Source organism: Macrobrachium rosenbergii, chromosome 56, assembly GCF_040412425.1.
Source record: "Macrobrachium rosenbergii isolate ZJJX-2024 chromosome 56, ASM4041242v1, whole genome shotgun sequence".
Lineage (NCBI taxonomy): Eukaryota > Metazoa > Arthropoda > Malacostraca > Decapoda > Palaemonidae > Macrobrachium > Macrobrachium rosenbergii.
Genome location: NC_089796.1, coordinates 51,120,399 through 51,139,118, shown reverse-complemented (window position 1 = coordinate 51,139,118; position 18,720 = coordinate 51,120,399). Strand labels below are relative to the sequence as shown.

Sequence of the window (18,720 nt, the reverse complement as noted above, 5' to 3'; positions counted from 1 at the left end):
GGTTCTGTTACAAGTATGCTGAACAATGCCGGGCCAAGAACACTGCTTCGTGGTAGGCTACTCCTCTTGATAGTTTTTGAAGCAGATAATTTTGTAGTTTTCGATTGGCCATGGAAAATTTCTTTATGTCAAATGACTCTTAAAAATTCAGTACATTTGCAGCTTCTATATTATTAATATTATTATTTTAGGTCGTCCATAGTGCTGCGGTGTTACGATTGCACCCTTACCATTCATTACCTCTGCACTTCAGGAAGCAATGTATCACAGAGCAAGATGCAGTGGTGCCGTGTGGAGTGGAATGGTTTTTGATGAAGGCTAAGTGATTACCTGGTAAGGTTTTCCTCCTTCATTAGGTTCAGTGGGCTGCTGGGCCGCTGCTGCTCGTTCAAGCGCCTCGGACATTTGGATACTGATCTCTACTGAGCTGAATTTTATACCTTTTCTTGAAAATGGGTGCGAAAGTGCTATCTTTAATACGGTCCGGGGATTAGATAATCCTTGGGTCCTATTTCTCAAATTGGATAAAATGGCAATTTCGTGGAAACTTTTCTCTGTTTGACTACTGCTACAGGAAATGTGTCGACATCGCAATCATTTCTCTCACTTTACTTTTTCATTGATTTCGTTCGGTCCAACACTTGTTCGAAATCCTCAGCTTTTTGAGTTCGGAATTTCAGAAAACAACAGCTGCGCATTTCATTTTTCCTCCGCTTCTTTTCTCATTAAAGACATTTGCACATTGCCTGCCATGTAGGTTGTCGCTGTTTTCGTTTCTTGGGCGGTTACTTTTTTTTTTACCTTTTAAAACTGTATACAAAGAGACAAAACTTTTACAGGTTTTCACCTGTTTCTGTATTTCCCTGCCATGGCGCCGTCTTTTCACTCGTTTCGAGGCCTCATTTCTCAGTCCAGTAAACGCTTCTCTCATTTCCGGAACTTTTTTCCTCATTTTCCGGAGGTGCGCTGCTGCTTCTCCCGGCTGCTCTGCCTTGCGGCTCCTTTCACAGTATTTACAGTGTTGATGATCTTTTGAGCTAAGTGCGTTTGGTTCAAAGCTTTCACAGCCCACACATTTTCGTGTATCATCATTCAGCACTGAGGTAAGAAGCTGCACACCGAATACTATGCAAAGCAGCAGCACAGTTCTTCATCAGTCTGGATGGCTCAAATTCCGTTTTTCGTGGGGAATTCCTTCCTGTTCGTACAATACGCGCTTTGGGCTTGGTTGCATTTATATTAAAGGCCACAGTCGTTACCTGCCAGGTTTCTCACCAGATCGCCGTTACTGTCTTATGAATGGCCAGATCTTGATGTGGATTTGTTGACGTAGTTGATCAACCTTTGAACAAATTGAAATGTGAGTCCTCAAGTTAAAGTGACCGTAAATAAATTTGTCCAACTTCATCAGTATAATGCATTTAGCTTATATTCGTTTTAAGTATCGAATCCTATTTTGTCTTTTTTGTATAACGAAATGTTTTATATATACTGACTCTCGCTCAGTGACCACTTTTTCCCATTGCTTGTGAAGGATGATTCCTACTCCTGTGATCAGTTTCCCTGCTGCCCTCGTTGCCTATTGAGGCTGTAGCCTGTAGTCTGCTCAGTCTTCCCTCCTTTGCCTTTGTGTCCCCGCTTAGACGAGTTCTCTGAAAAGGCAGAATCTCATTCGTAATGATGATTATTCTTTTCACGGATGGTCGCGTTACTTAATTATATTCTAATCTAATCTTGCTATTCTTTTTTTTATTTTTAAAGAACAGATATATATACACATTATGCTGCATTGTAAAACGGCTTAATGAAATCTAAACAGTGGTTGCCAACTAGTGTAGTGCGCCGCTGCACCAGAGAGTGCCTTGTGATCGACTGAGGGATCGCAGTATTTGGGGACAAATGTGTAATTAAAAAACATTTTTAATCTAAATCGTGTTAAATGATGCTGTTTCATTCCTTCAAGAAAAACTTTAGAACGCTTTATAATACATGATTTTGTAGTGGCGATGGATGGAGATGAATAGTGTATGCTTGCTTTATAATTGTTTTCAAGACATTTCCATGGCATTCTCATCTTCCTTTTAGGGTAAAAAGTTTGTAAGGAAAGCTGGGAAAGGAAGCCACATACAGTAGGTGTTCGTTTTTGTGCTCCTGTTATTCATGCTTGAAGCTAAAAGACAACAGAAGTCTCTGGTATCATTTCTTTTCTTGTAGCCTCTTGTGTTTTTGCGGTTCTATTATCGTTCTTGGTATTTGAGTCATGTGTAGTTAGGAATCCTCTGAAATTTAAATTGATGTGCGAATCCTAAGACTTATTAAACATAAATAGTTTTGTTATAGACAAGCTATAAGTCATTGTCTCAAGCGTAGGCGTGCATGTTAATAAAATGTTCTTAAGTAGAAGAAAATAAATGTTCGTGACATAAATCATGTTCATTCCTTATCTTAAAGACAATTCATATTAAAACTTTTAGGCTATGCACACAGTATGGTGAGATGATCACTTCATAGATATTTGCAGATTCCTTTATAGATAGCTAAATACATTTGAAATGAAGAAGCTTGCCTGAGTTTATTGCGAATGAATTCTCTCTATCTATGAAAATATTGTTGGTTAGATGAAAAATGGTTACATGATTCTTATTCAGAAATTGCTTTTGATAACTTGTTTTATTCATATTTCTTTTTGCATTTACTTTTCAGTGCTTCTGAGAAGCATTCCCTGGCGCCTATGGAAATATCTCAGAGTAATACTAACACGATCTGCCCATGGGATACAGCTGAGGAACCTACAACTGCCAATATTTGTCCTTGGGAAACTAGTGCTCCACCAACAACTCAAAGTCAGCAGCAACAGTTCAAACCTCCAGAGCAAAGATTGAGTCACCCAAAAGCCCGCCCTGATCGCTCAAAGTCAGTAGATGTCAGTTCTTTGAGTAAAAGACCTGGATCGGTATCTGTCGCACCTTCTTTAGTGCCAATACCAACTGAAAGCCATCCCACTACATCTGTTTGCCCGTGGGAAGTTCAAGAGCTACCTAACCGCACAACAGAAAAGTCAAAGTCTATTGATGTTGATGTGTGTCCTTGGGAAACTCCCAGTGAAGCAACTAAGAAAGCTTCAACTAGTTCTGCTCCAGGTACTATGACTGGTGATGCAGCTACTTTGCAGTCATCAGCCCTACACGCACACCAAGAGCATACAGAAAGGCACCATAAACCTTCATCCTCAAGAGAAAGGATTAGTAAAGATTCAGCTCGTCCCCCCTGTGAAAGGAAAATATCTATTCAAGTTTGTCCCTGGGAAGAGGTCGAAGAAGAATCACTTGAAGCTGAAACTCAGAGTACAAGTACCATAACCAGGCAGCATCAGCAGCCACAGCCAGTTGACACACTGGAGAGGAGAGTAGAATTTGCCACAAAACCCAAGGAAAAGCAAGTAGTTATGAATGTTATTACCAGCAGTAGTGAAAGTCAAGCAAAACCTGAGAGTTTAGTTTTGCAGACAACCTTAGAACCTAGACCAGGGATTAGTAGTGAAGGAACCTCATCACCATCATCCACTTGTTCATCATCTAGTCATAGTGACTCCCGCCGTATTAAAATAGATTACACTGTCAGATCGGGTCACTTACCTGGCCAGTATGGTCTCCCTATAATTTCTGCTCCTACAGCAACTGTGATCCCAGCAAGTCAGCAGCCCCAGCATGTTTCTGCTGGCACAACCACCAGCAGCTGTAATACTAGCACTACCAGTAGCACTAACAGCAGCACAACCAGCAGCCATCAACATGCAACCACTACAAGAGCCGAGTCACCGAGGGCAATGGGTACACTAACATGCCCACCTGATGGGGGGAGTAAACCTAGTTCTCCAAAAGTTGCCAGCAATGTTGCTGCTCCTTGGGAAGAGAATCCCCCCCAGAAGATGACAGACATCTGCCCATGGGAAGATGAGTAAGTTGCAAGCTGCACTTTTCTGTTTTTGCTGTTGTTTTCTATAAATACACATTGTTAATATAACATCTGAGGTAAGGCATTACATTATACATGCCATCAAGCTATACCATATATGACTCGACTGAAGTGTTTGAAGAGTACATGACACTTTCTTATTAACACCATATCTCATACTCAGGTCTGGATTGCCTTTTTTTTTGTTGTTGTTGTTGTTCTTGTGGAAGTAAAATTTGTTTCATTTCTTTTAAATTGTGAAATCTCTTCTAAACTAATTGTTCAGGAATAGGTTATTAAGTATAAACAAAGTGCAGATGTTTATAACTGTTCTTTCGAAGGCTTGGGAGCAGAAATGCCAGTATTATATAATTAAACTTATTGACGTAATATTATAAATCTTATTTTCTGTGTATGTGCGCAGGGCACAAGAGACTGTTTTTGATCCAGCTATCCCCTGTATTTACAGAATTACTGGTCCTGAGTAACAAATGCATTGTTCTCGAGCATTGTCAGGAAGGCGATATAATTGATACCAGTGTTTATGCAGTAAAGGAATTTGAATATTGCTCTGCAGCACAAAGCATTGCTGAACTCTTTTTTTGTACTTAACTTTAGTAGGTATCGACGAAATCTTGTTTTGTTCTTTTTTACTGCTGCTCACTTTGTCAGTAACAAAGTGTACTAGGCAAAGGCACAAGTGGTCATGGGAATTAACTTCAGGATTGCATATCTTATCAGCCTTATTAATGATGGGAGTCCATCACTAGCGGATCCAGAAAAATTTCGTGGTGGGGGCACTAATTTTCATATATATATATATATATATATATATATATATATATATATATATATATATATATATATATATATATATATATATATATATATATATATATATATATATATATATATATATATATATATATATATATATATACAGTATATATACTGTATATAAATATATATATATATATATATATATATATATATATATATATATATATATATACAGTATATATACTGTATATAAATATATATACTGTATATAAATATATATATATATATATATATATATATATATATATATATATATATATATATATATATATATATATATATATATATATATATATATATATATATATATGGTATTATTACAGTTTCGGTCAAATTCGGATATCTAATATTTTTTTACTTGCTATCATATATTTTTGTCATGATTCATACGAAATACTTACTCGCATCTTCCGCAAATTAAGAGTTACGGAGATATTTGCCGATGAATATTGTGCCTTGTTGTTATCGCAAGGATGCGTTTATGCTGCCATGACAGTTTTTCTGCTGATGCGTTTTTGCTTTTTGTCAATGTATTGTGGGTAAAAATGCCTAATCGTCTTTTGTTTTTCATTATGAATTATAAGTACGGTACAAATGCTGAAACCTGATTGGTTGCTTTGTTTCAAGAATATCCAATTAACTGCGATTTTGGAATAAGCCGGCTTTCTACAAAAGTGCGCTTCAGTTGACTGCCATGGATTTCGTCGTGCAAGTCTGCAGTGGGTGTTCTCTGTCTTACTTTGAGGCTATTGGTCGTTTCCATGGACATTACAATGGAACTCCACAGGTTGTGAATACCTTTCTTCGTGAAGATTTAGTACTACCATCTATTTAAGGTAAGTGAAGTGGTTAACGAAAAGGGTAACATTGCAGTATCGGCCGTGAATTTCACCGAAACTGTAACTAGACGTTAGGGGTAAAATTTCGTTCCCTGTAACCCTGTGGCAAGCACGCGCAGCGCAATATTACCGCTTGCCAGAACATACGAGCTTGCAACAATCATTTAAAATGTGCATAAACCGCGTGAGCGCGTTGCACCACCCAAAACTGAGAGCGGTACCATGGCGGCCATGTATCTCAAAATCTAATCATTTGCGGAAGAAATAAAGGTCAGATTCGTTGAAAGTACACTATTTAAGCTAGGAAAATGTAATTTTATATTGAAATGTGAATTTGACTGAAACTGTAAATTTACCATATATATATATATATATATATATATATATATATATATATATATATATATATATATATATATATATATATATATATATATATATATATATATATATATATATATATATATATATATATATATATATATATATATATATATACAGTATATATATAAATATATACTGTACATATATATATATATTTAGCTCTTATTTTATACACACACACACACACACACACACACACATATATATATATATATATATATATATATATATATATATATATATATATATATATATATATATATATATAGCTTAGTGTGAGGAGTCAGGAGTCAATCCATACTTAAAATCATCAATGAAGGGCAGAGGACACACAGATATACAAGCTGACTTTATTCCAACGTTTCGTAATTATCAAATTAATTACATCATCAGGGTTGTTAAAATAAAAAATGAAATTCTTTGTAAAATCGTAAAAGCTAAAAATATCAGAAATCACTCAAAAATTTGCAAAACACACATTGATAATAAAGACTTCTGCATTTTAGGCCATACCACCAATCCTCAAGACCTTGTTATTCTGGAATCACTTTTTATCAAACAACTTGTTCCGTCGTTAAACACTCATATATCCTCCTCTCCTCTATATTTATCCTGACTTGTGTTGTTTCTATTTAAGTTTACATTTAGTTTAACGCTGCCACTCCTCTAGGTCGGTCCTTAATCTTTTGTTCAGTAACCCCTTTCACGGATAGCTTTTAATTTTAGTTTACTGTATATTCTGTTACCTTTCATTTTAATGTAATGATTTTTGAAAAAAAATTTTCTTTAATTTTAATGGTTGTGTACATTCCTGAAAATTTTTGTATGAATAATTTTCAGCTTTTGAATTCTTAACTTTTATTTTTAGCTTTTACGATTTTACAAAGAATTTTATTTTTTATTTTAACAGTCCTGATGATGTAATTAATTTGATAATTGCGAAACGTTGGAATAAAGTCAGCTTGTATATCTGTGTGTCCTCTGCCCTTCATTGATGATTATATATATATATATATATATATATATATATATATATATATATATATATATATATGTGTGTGTGTGTGTGTGTGTATATATATATATATATATATATATATATATATATATATATATATATATATATATATATATATATATATATATATATATATATATATATATGTGTGTGTGTGTGTATATATATATATATATATATATATATATATATATATATATATATATATATATATATATATATATATATATATATATATATATATATATATATATATATATATATATATATATATATGTGTGTGTGTGTGTGTGTGTGTATATATATATATATATATATATATATATATATATATATATATATATATATATATATATATAAATATGTAAACATTAAGATTACTGTTATTATTATTGTTATTATTTTCTTTTCTCAAAATTTTTTTATTATTTCTATAACAGATTTTTTCCATCTTTATATTTCTCATTCATGCTATTGTTATCTAAATCTTCACTATTATTATTTTGTCATTATTTTTCATGGCGGGGACAAGTGCCCAGGTGCCCCCCCCCCCGCCCCCGATCCGCTAGTGGAGTCCATTAACAAGGGAGAACTGTTTGTTTATGAAACTGATGATCTGAAGTTTTGCCATAGCAGCCTCTGTTACTCTGACTCCTTGCAGTGTAATTCCTGAAAGGCACTTTTGCCCGTGGTATGTACTTTCTTTTGCTTGTGATAGCCTAAGAGTTTTGTTTCATGGTCGGTATGTTAAATTCATGAGGCGAACTTGTTTACTGTTATGGAATTTTCTTTATTCAAAGTAGAGCTCTATAAAATGTATCTCATCTTTTGAGTTTTGGTTTTGGAACCGTTTTTTAGATTGCTGTTTTTTTTATATTTATTCATTGTACCAGTGGCAATGAATCTAGAATATATAGTCCTTTTTTCACTGCTAGTACTGTTAAGTTTATGATTTTTTTATAGCGTAATTTCAGGCTGGCATTACATGAAGTAGCTGCACTTAGAGTAACCTTTATCATTGTAAATCCGTTGGTCCGAGTTTTTATGCTGAAGGTCTTACCTATATCCGTTAGTTAGGGCAGGAATTTGAAGGTCTTGTTTACATCTGTTAGAAGGGAATTTATTTGGAATTCTTGAGCACTTTGGTAATTAATTTGCAGTTCTCATCTACACACATACAAGTATTCTTATTCTGTATTTGAAGAACATACTGTTCACCCTCAAAATGTCTTCCCATCCCTTACTATGTCCTTAGATATTTTGCTCTTCAGGTCTCATCAAGGTCCTCATATTTCGAGATAATTAGTCTAGTGATGGGATTCGCCTTCACTGCCTCACTAGTGAACTTGAAAATGAGATTCACTGAGAAGAGGTTATGAGGAGACAAAAAACCTCATGATATGTGCTAGGATTTTTATTCGAAATTCTTAAGCAATTTCTTAAATCTATTTACTGTTTTCTTATACAAGCTCGCAATTAGGTCTAGTTTGTATTGATGTCTAGTTCTAGCTGGTGAGGGCTGAGGCTGCTTAATATGTGTTATCAGTTCTCCTGCACGTAGAGTGTAGATGACATTCCATGATGTTCACAGGAAAACTACTCTGTTCAGGCTCCTTGTGAAGATTTGTAAATGGTACTTTTAAAGGGAAGGATTCTCTGCAGTTTCCTTTTAGCTCTTCCATCCGTGTTGTGATTTCAGTCAACTGTTCTCGGTTTTCTCAGGAGCTCACTGTAGCAGAAAGATCCTTCAGTGAAGAAAGGGCTTCCTTCAGGTTCTGTGTAATATACTTCATAGCTGATTTAGTGGTCTCATTATATAAGTTGTTGTTTTGTAGAATGAGTTTGTATAAGGTCTACAAGTTGTTTTTGAAATGGTAATCTTGAGTGGATGACGTCATCTTATAGTTGTTTGACTGCCAGCCTCTGCTATCAGTACTTTGATTTATGGCTTTTCTGAATTCGTGATCTAGAAATCAGAATCTTTTGCAGTTAGGTGCTCTGTTAAACACTGTAAAACAGTTTCAGTGCAAGGTCCACCTGGCCTTGAAAACTCTCCCCCCGCCCTCCCCTCCCACCAGTGTAATTAAGCATTTCAAGTATTGTCTTGCTATTTGTAGGCGCATCATTTGAACCATATACCATGTATGTCTTTGGGTCTAATTGAAGAGTTTCAGATTACTCTCTTCTTCCATACTGCTTCTCAGACTAATGAAATAATTGTCCCAAGTACTTTCGTGTTTCCCGTACGTTCCACATCGAAATTATTCAAACAGCAAGAAAATGGGACTTATGTTGAAATTTCCTTAGCGCTGACTTGATCACTTTCCTAAAAAATTGTCTTGAAAAGGTAATTCTGTCAATTTGGCCTAAGCCATGATATTGCTTCCTTCACAAAGTATAGCCTAGAGTAAAGTAGTAATGAAATTGGATCCTCAGACGTCTTAGTCAGCTCTACACTTTTCTGAACTAAAGAAATTTAATTTTATCTTATGCACATCGTGGCCAAGCAAAGATCCTGTTAAAATTAATCCTTATTGATTTTATTTTTTTATTCTTATATACAGTACTTTACTATGTCACTCCTAGAGAAATTTAATCCTAGGATAGAGATTTAGAAATTTGGTGCTGCAAAGAACTTGGCTTTGCGCTTTTAACAGGAATCAAAGTAAAGTACAGTATTCCTGTATCATCTCAAACGTACATAAACTCTAAGATTAGAAATATTCATGTCAAGTAGTTGTGTTTTCAGTCAACAGAAACATTACTCCGAATATTTCTGTCGTGTTTGGAAGTATTTATTGGCAAAACATGACCATAATTTTATTTTTATATTTATAGAATTATTACCACAGCTCTCGGGTCAAGTTTACTGGGTCCATAGTTGATTCTCGGACAGCCACCCACCGGTCCAGCCAACTGTATAATTGGGTACCAGCGACTGCTGAGCTCAAGAAATAGAGTGTCGAGTTAGCAGCCTGATTCCCAAAGACTTCCTAGGAACCCCGAAGGCTGTACCTTTCCGGCGCCACCCCCTGACAAAGAAGAAAAGGGGTGTGATTGATAAAATAACAGAATATAATATCGACAAATATAGGGACAGGTCATTGGTGCTAGAAAGCCAAAGAGATAAAAGGAAAGGAGGAGGAGGAGTAGGCGTAGTGAAGAGAACATTTCCTCTTCACTGGCCGATGACCTGCGACTCATCTTCAAATTTGGAAAAAGGACCTAGGAAATGGCAGTTGGCGAAACACTCAGTTGACAAATTCTTTAAAAATTATCAGCAAAACCTTTGAAGACAAAATTAGACAACTGGAATCCGTAATTAAGTTAACAAAAACTATCAAAACGAAAAGCCTTATAGGACCATTTATAAAATTTTCATAAAAAATGCTTAAGGGAGTTAAGTACACCAGCTAATGAGCAAAGTGAAATGAGCAAGCGATCACGGAAAACAGTAAAACTGGAAATAAGATTAGTTGAGAATGACCGGTTTTATCGACATGAAGGGCTACAGAAGATAATAATTCGGCAGTCGAGTTCACGCACTCGTTACTCCATTAAAAGGCACTATAAATTTACTCGTTCTTCCATTAAAAGAGGCTAATATATTTATTTGTTACTCCATTAGAAGACACTATACGATGCTTTAAATTTACTAGTTGTTCCATGAAAAAAAGACCATAAATTTACTCGTTGATCCATGAAAAGAGACTATAAATTTACTCGTTGCTCCATGAAAAGAGACTATAATTTTACTCGTTGCTCCATGAAAAGAGACTATAAATTTACTCAATGCGCCAGAAAAAAGAAACTATAAATTTACTCGTTGCTCCATGAAAAGAGACTATAAATTTACTCGTTGCCCCATGAAAAGAGAATATAAATTAACTAGTTGCTACAGGAAAAGAAACTATAAATTTACTCGTTCCTCCATGAAAAGAGACAATAAATTTACTCGTTGATCCATGAAGAGAGACTAAATTTACTCGTTGCTCCATAAAAAGAGACTTTAAACTTACTCATTGCTCCATGAAAAGGAGGCATTAAAGTTACTCTTTGCTCCATGAGAAGAGACTATAAATTTACTCGTTGCTCCATAAAAAGAGACTATAAATTTACTTGTTGCTCCATGAAAAGAGACTATAAATTAACTCGTTCCTCCATAAAAAGAGGTTATAAATTTACTCGTTGCTCAATGAAAAGAGACTATAAATTTATTCGTTCCTACATGAAGAGAGACTATAAGTTAACTCGTTGCTCAGTTAAAAGAGACTATAAATTTACACGTTCCTTTATAAAAAAGAGACCAATAAATTTACTCGTTCCTCCATGAAAAGAGACTATAAATTTACTGATTGCTCCATGAAAAGAGACTATGAATATATTCGTTGCTCCATAAACAGAGGCTATAAATTTACTCGTTGCTCCACGAAAAGAGACTATAAATTTACTCGTTGCTCCATGAAATGAGAAAATAAATTTACTCATTGCGCCATGATAAGAGACTAAATTTACTCGTTGCTCCATAAAAAAGACTTTAAATTTACTCGTTCATCCATGAAACGAGGCTTTAAATTTACTCGTTGCTCCATTAAAAGAGACTATAAATTTACCTGATGCTCCATGAAAAGAGACTAATGAATTTGCTTGTTGCTCCATGAAAGGAGACTAATAAATTTACTAAATGCTCCATTAAAAGAGACTACAAATTAACTCGTTGCACCATGAAAAGAGATTATAAATTTACACGTTGCTCCATGAGTTGCTCCCTGAAAAGAAATTCATGAATTTACGCGTTGATCAATGAAAAAAGATTGTTAAATTTACTCATTGCTCCATGAAAAGAGACTATAAATTTACTCCTTGCTACATGAAAAGAGACTGTAAATTTACTCGTTCCTCCATAAAAAGAGTCTAATCAAATTACTAGTTGCTCAGTTAAAAGAGACAATAAATTTACTTGTTGCTCCATAATAAGAGACTATAAATTTACTCGCTACTCCATGAAAAGAGGATTTAAATTTACTCGTTGCTCCATGAAAATAGACTATAAATTTACTCGTTCCTCCATGAAAAAAGATTATAAATTTACTCGTTGCTTCAGGGAAAGGGACTATATATTTACTTGTTGCTCCAGGATAATAGGTTTTAAATTTACTCGTTCCTCCATGAAAATAGACTATAAAATTATTCCTTGCTCCATGAAAAGAGAATACGAATTTACTTGCTGTTCCATGAAAAGACTATAAATTTACTCGTTGTCCATGAAAAGACACTATAAATTTACTCGTTGCTCCATGAAAATAGGCTATGAATTTACTCGTCGCTCCTTGCAAAGAGACTAATGAATTCACTCGTTGCTCAGTTAACAGAAACTGTAAATTTAATCGTTGCTACATGAGAAGAGGCTAATGAATTTACTCGTTACTCAGTTAAAAGAGACTATAAATTTACCCGTTACTCAGTTAAAAGAGTCTATGATTTTATTTATTGCTCTATAAAAAGGGACTATAAATTTATTTGTTGCTCCATAAAAAGAGGCTATAAATTAACTCGTTGCTCTATAAAAAGAGACTATAATCTTACTCGTTGCTCCCAGAAAGAAGACTATGAATTTACTCTGTATTATATGAAAAGAGACTATAAATTTACTCGTTGCTCCATGAAAAGAGACAATAAATTTACTCGTTGCTCCATGAAAAGAGACTAATGAATTTGCTCGTTGCTCAGTTAAAAGAGACTATAAATTTAATCGTTGCTCCATGAAAGGAGACTGTATATTTACTCATTGCTCCATGAAAAGACACTAACGAATTTATTCGTTGCTCAGTTAAAATAGACTATAAATTTACTCGTTCCTCAGTTAAAAGAGACAAAATTTACTTGTTGCTCCATAGAAGAGACTATAAATTTACTCGTTGCTTCATGAAAAGACACTATAAATTAACTCGTTGCCCTATGAAAAGAGACTATAAACTTACTCTGTCCTCCATGAAAAAAGACTATAAATTTACTCGATACTCCATGGACAGAGACTATAAATTTACTCGTTGCTCCATGAAAAAACACTAAATTTACTCGTTGCTCCATGAAAAGAGACTATAAATTTACTCTTTACTCCATGAAAAGAGACTATGAATTTACTCGTTGCTCCATGAAAAGAGACTATAAATTTACTCGTTGCTCGATGAAAAGAGACTGTAAATTTACTCGTTGCTCCATGAAAAGAGACTATAAATTTACTCGTTGCTCCATGAAAAGAGACTATAAATTTACTCTTTACGCCATGAAAAGAGACTATGAATTTACTCGTTGCTCGATGAAAAGAGACTACAAATTTACGCGTTGCTCCATGAAAAGAGACTATAAATTTACTCATTGCTCCAGGAAAAGAGACTATAAATTTACTCGTTGCTCCATGAAAAGAGACAATAAATTTACTCGTTCTCCCATGAAAAGAGACTACATTTACACGTTTCCCCAAGAAAAGAGACTAAATTTATCCGTTGCTCCATAAAAAGAGACTTTAAATTTACTCTTTGCTCCATGGAAAGAGACTATAAATTTACCCGTTGCTCCATGAAAAGAAACTAAGGAATTTACTTGTTGCTCCACGAAAGGAGACTAATAAATTTACTCATTGGTCCATTTAAAAAGACTATAAATTCACTGGTTCCGCCACGAAAAGAGGTTATAAATTTACTCGTTGCTCCATGAAAAGAGACTATAAATTTACTTGGGCCTACATGAAGATAGACTGCAAATTAACTCGTTGCTCAGTTAAAAGAGACTATAAATTTACCAGTTGCTCCATGAAAAGAGGCTAATGATCTTACTTGTTGCTCCACGAAAGGAGGGTAATAAATTTACTCATTGTTCCATGACAAGAGACTATAATTTAACTCATTGCTCCATGAAAAGAGATTATAAATTTACTCGATGCTCCATGAAATAGACCATAAATTTACTTGTTCCTACATGAAAAGAAACTATAAATTAATTCATTGCTCAGTTAAAAGAGACTATAAATTTACACGTTCCTCCATGAAAAGAAACTACTAAATTTACTCATTGCTCCATGAAAGAGGCAATAAATTTACTCGTTGCTCCATGAAAAGAGACAATAAATTTACTCATTCCTCCATGAAAAGAGACTAAATTTACATGTTTCCCCATGCCGTTCCTCCATAAAAAGAGACTTTAAATATACTTGTTGCTCCATGAAAAGAGGCTGTAATTTACTCTTTGCTCCATGGAAAGACTATAAATTTACACATTGCTTCATGAAAAGAGACTAAGGAATTTACTTGTTGCTCCACGAGAGGAGACTAATAAATTTACTCGTTGCTCCATGAAAAGAGATCATAAATTTACTCGTTGCTCCATGATAAGAGACTATAAATTTGCTCGTGCCTACATAAAGAGAGCCTATAAATTAACTCGTTGCTCAGTTAAAAGAGACTATAAATTTACACGTTCCTCCATGAAAAAAGACTAATAAATTTACTTATAGTTCCATGAAAAGAGATTATAAATTTACCCGTTGCTCCGTGAAAAGAGACTAATGAATTTACTTGTTGCTCCACAAAAGGAGACTAATAAATTTACTCACTGTTCCATGAAAAGAGACTATAAATTAACTCGTTGCTCCATTAAAAGAGATTATAAATTTACTTGATACTCCATGAAAAGAAAAAATAAATTTACTTGTTCCTACATGAAAAGAGACTATAAATTAATTCGTTGCTCAGTTAAAAGAGACTATAAATTTACACGTTCCTCCCAGAAAAGAGACTACTAAATTTACTCGTTGGTCCATGAAAAGAGACTATAAATTTACTCGTTGCCCAATGAAAAGAAATTAGTGAATTTCCTCGTTGCTCAATGAAGAGGGACTAATAAATTTATAATCTCCATGAAAGGAGATTATAAATTTACTCATTGCTCCATGAAAAGAGACTATAAATTTACTTGTTGCTCCATGAAAAGGGAACATACATTTACTCGTTGCTTCATAAAAAGAGACTATAAATTTTCTCGTTGCTACATGAAAAGAGATTATAGATTTACTCGTTGCTATATGAAAAGATACAATAAATTTCCTCGTTGCTCCATAAAAAGAGACTATAAATTTATTCCTTGCTCCATGAAAAGAGACAATAAATTTACTCGTTGCTCCATGAAAAGAGACTGTAAATTTACTCTTTGTCCCATAAAAAGAGAGTATGAATTTACTCTTTGCTCCATAAAAAGAGACTATGAATTTACTCGTTGCTTCATGAAAAGAGACTATAAATTTACTCGTTGTTCCATGTAAAGAGACTATAAATTTACCCCTTGCTCCATGAAAAGACACTATAAATAGACGCATTACTCCATGAATAGAGACAATAAATTTACTCATTGATCCATGTAAAGAGACTACAAATTGAGCATCATAAATTTAATCGTTCCTACATGGAAAGAAATTATAATTTATGAATTTACTTGTTGCTCCATGAAAAGAGACTAATAAATTTACTCGTTGCTCCACGAAAAGAGTGATAAATTTACTCATTGCTCCATGAAAAGAGATTATAAATTTACTCGTTCCTCCGGCAAAGAAAACTATAAACTTTCTCGTTGTTCATATGAAAAGAGACTAATCAATTTACTCGTTGCTCATTTAAAAGAGACTATAAATTTACTCATTGCTCCATAAAGAGAGACTATAAATTTACTCGTTGCTCCATGAAAAGAGGGTTTAGATATACTCGTTACTCAGTGAAAAGATACTATATATTTACCTTTTGCTACATGAAAAGATGCTTTAAATACACTCTTTTATCCATGAAAATAGACTATAAAATTACTTGTTGCTCCATGAAAGGGGACTAAAAATTTACTCGTTGATCTATGAAAAGAGACTATAAATTTACTCGTTGCTCCATGAAAAGAGTCTATAAATTTACTCGTTGCTCCATGAAAAGAGACTATAAATTTACTCGTTGCTCCATGAAAAGAGACTATAAATTTACTCGTTGATCTATGAAAAGAGATTATAAATTTACTCATTGCTCCATGAAAAGAGACTATAAATTTACTTGTTGCTCCATGAAAAGAGACTATAATTTTACTCGTTGCTCCATGAAAAGAGACTATAGATATACTCGCTGCTCAATGAAAGGAGACTGTAAATTTATTTGCTGCTCCATGAAAAGAGACTATAAATTTTCTCGTTGCTCCATGAAAAGAGACCATAAATTTACTTGTTGCTCCATGAACAGAGGCTATAAATTTACGCGTTGCTCCATGAAAAGACACTATAAATATACTCATTGCTCCATGAAAAGGGGCTATAAATTTTCTTGTTGCCCCATTAATCGAGACTATTAATTTACTGGTTGCTCCATGAAAAGAGACTATAAATTTATTTGTTGCTTCATGAAAAGAGACTATAAATTCACTCGTTGCTCCCTGTAAAGAGACTATAAATTTACTCGTTGCTCTGTGAAAAGACTATAAATTTACTCGTTACGTCATGATAAGAAACTAAACTTACTCGTTGCTCCATAAAAAGAGACCATAAATTTACTCATTGCCACATGAAAAGAGGCTTTAAATTTACTCTTTGCTCCATGAAAAGAGACTATAAATTTACCCATTGCACGATGAAAAGAGATTAATGAATCTATTTGTTGCTCGACGAAAGAATACTAATAAATTTACTCATTGCTCCATGAAAAGAGACTATAAATTTCCTCGTTCCTCCATGAAAAGAGATTATAAATTTACTCGTTGCTCCATGAAAACAGACTATAAATTTACTCGTTCCTACATGAAGAGAGACTATAAAGTAACTTGTTGCTCAGTTAAAAGAGACTAAAAATTTACTCGTTCCTCCATGAAATGAAACTAATGAGCTTAATCGTTGCTCCATGAAATGAAACTAATGAGCTTAATCGTTGCTCCATGAAAAGAGACTATAAATTTAATCGATGTTCTATGAAAAGAGACTATTGACTTACTCGTTGCTCCTTGAAAAGAGACTATTAACTTACTCATTGCTCCATGAAAACAGACTATAAATTTACTCGTTGTTCCATTAATAGAGACTATAAATTTACTCGTTGTTCCATGAAAAGAGACTATAAATTTACTCGTTACTCCATGAAAAGAGACTAGTGAATTTACTCGTTGCTTAATTAAAAGAGACTATAAATTTACTTGTTTCTCCATGAAAAGAGACTATAAGTTCAGTCGTTGCTCAGTTAAAAGAAACTATAAATTTACTCGTTATTCAGTTAAAAGACACTATAAATTTACTAGTTGCTCCATGAAAGGAGACTATAAATTTACTAGTTGATCCATGAAAAGAGATTATAAACTTACTCGTTGCTCCATGAAAAGAGACTACAAATTTACTCGTTGCTCCATGAAAAGAGATTATAAATTTACTCGCTGCTCCATGAAAAAAGACATGAGTTTACTCGTTGCTCAGTTAAAAGAGACAATAAATTTACCAATTGCTAAATGAAAAGAAGCTAATGAATTTACTCGTTACTCCATGAAAAGAGAATATAAATATACTTGTTGGATCATGAATACAGACTATAAATTTAGTCATTCCTCCATGAAAAGAGACTAAATTTACTCGTTGCTCCACAAAAAGAGACTATAAATTTACTCGCTGCTCCATAAAAAAGGCTTTAAACTTATTCGTTGCTCCATGAAAAAACTATAAATTTAATTTTTGCTCCATGAAAAGAGACTATAAATTTACTCATTGTCTAATGAAAAGAGACTATAACTTTACTCATTGCTCCATGAAAAGAGACTAATGAATTTACTCGTTACATGAAAAGATACTATAAATTTACTCATTGCTCCATGAAAAGGGCCTTTAAATTTACTCGTTGCTCCATGAAAAGGCACTACAAATTACTCGTTGCTCCATGAAAAGATACTAAATTTACTCGTTGCTCCATAAAAAGAGACTATAGATTTACTCACTGCTCCATAAAAAAAGGCTTTAAATTTACTCGTTGCTCCATGAAAAGAATATAAATTTACTCGTTCCTCCATGAAAAGAGTCTATAAATTTACTTCGTCTTACATGAAAAGAGATTATAAATTTACTCGTTGCTGCAGAGAAAAGAGACTATAAATTTACTTATTGCTCCATGAAAAAAGACTATAAATTTACTCGTTGCTCAATGAAAAGAGACTAAGAAATTTACTTCTTGCTCCATGAAAAGAGAATATAATCTTACACGTTGCTCTACGAAAAGAGACTATAAACTTTCTGGTTGCTCCATGAAAAGAGACTAATGAATGTACTCGTTGCTAAGTTAAAAGAACTCTAAATTTACTCGTTGTTCCATGAAAAGAGACTATACTGTAAATTTTCTCGTTGCTGGATGAAAAGAGACTATAAATTTACTCGTTGCTCCATGATAATAGACTAATGAATTTTCTCGTTGCTCAATTAAAAGAGACTATAAGTTTGCTCATAAGCTCCATAAAAAAGGAGTAATGAATTTACTCGTTGCTCCATGAAAAGAGACTATAAATTTTACTCGTTGCTCCATGAAATGAGACTGTATATTTACTCGTTTTTCCATGAAAGAGACTAATGAATTTACTCATTGCTCAGTTAAAAGAGACTGTAAACTTACTCATTGCCCCATGAAAAGAGAATGATGA

At 33.8% G+C, this 18,720-nt stretch overlaps 1 protein-coding gene across 31 annotated transcripts in view; it reads left to right on the top strand.

The window, feature by feature from the left end:
* Positions 1–18,720, top strand: part of LOC136836319 (regulator of G-protein signaling 9) — a 1,320,722-nt gene that overhangs the window by 1,215,201 nt on the left and 86,801 nt on the right. For all 31 annotated transcript variants that reach the window (XM_067100474.1, XM_067100467.1, XM_067100472.1 and 28 more), the window contains one exon: positions 2,704–3,957. In XM_067100474.1, the coding sequence (XP_066956575.1) occupies positions 2,704–3,957 (1,254 nt within the window). The remainder of the gene's footprint in view (positions 1–2,703; positions 3,958–18,720) is intronic.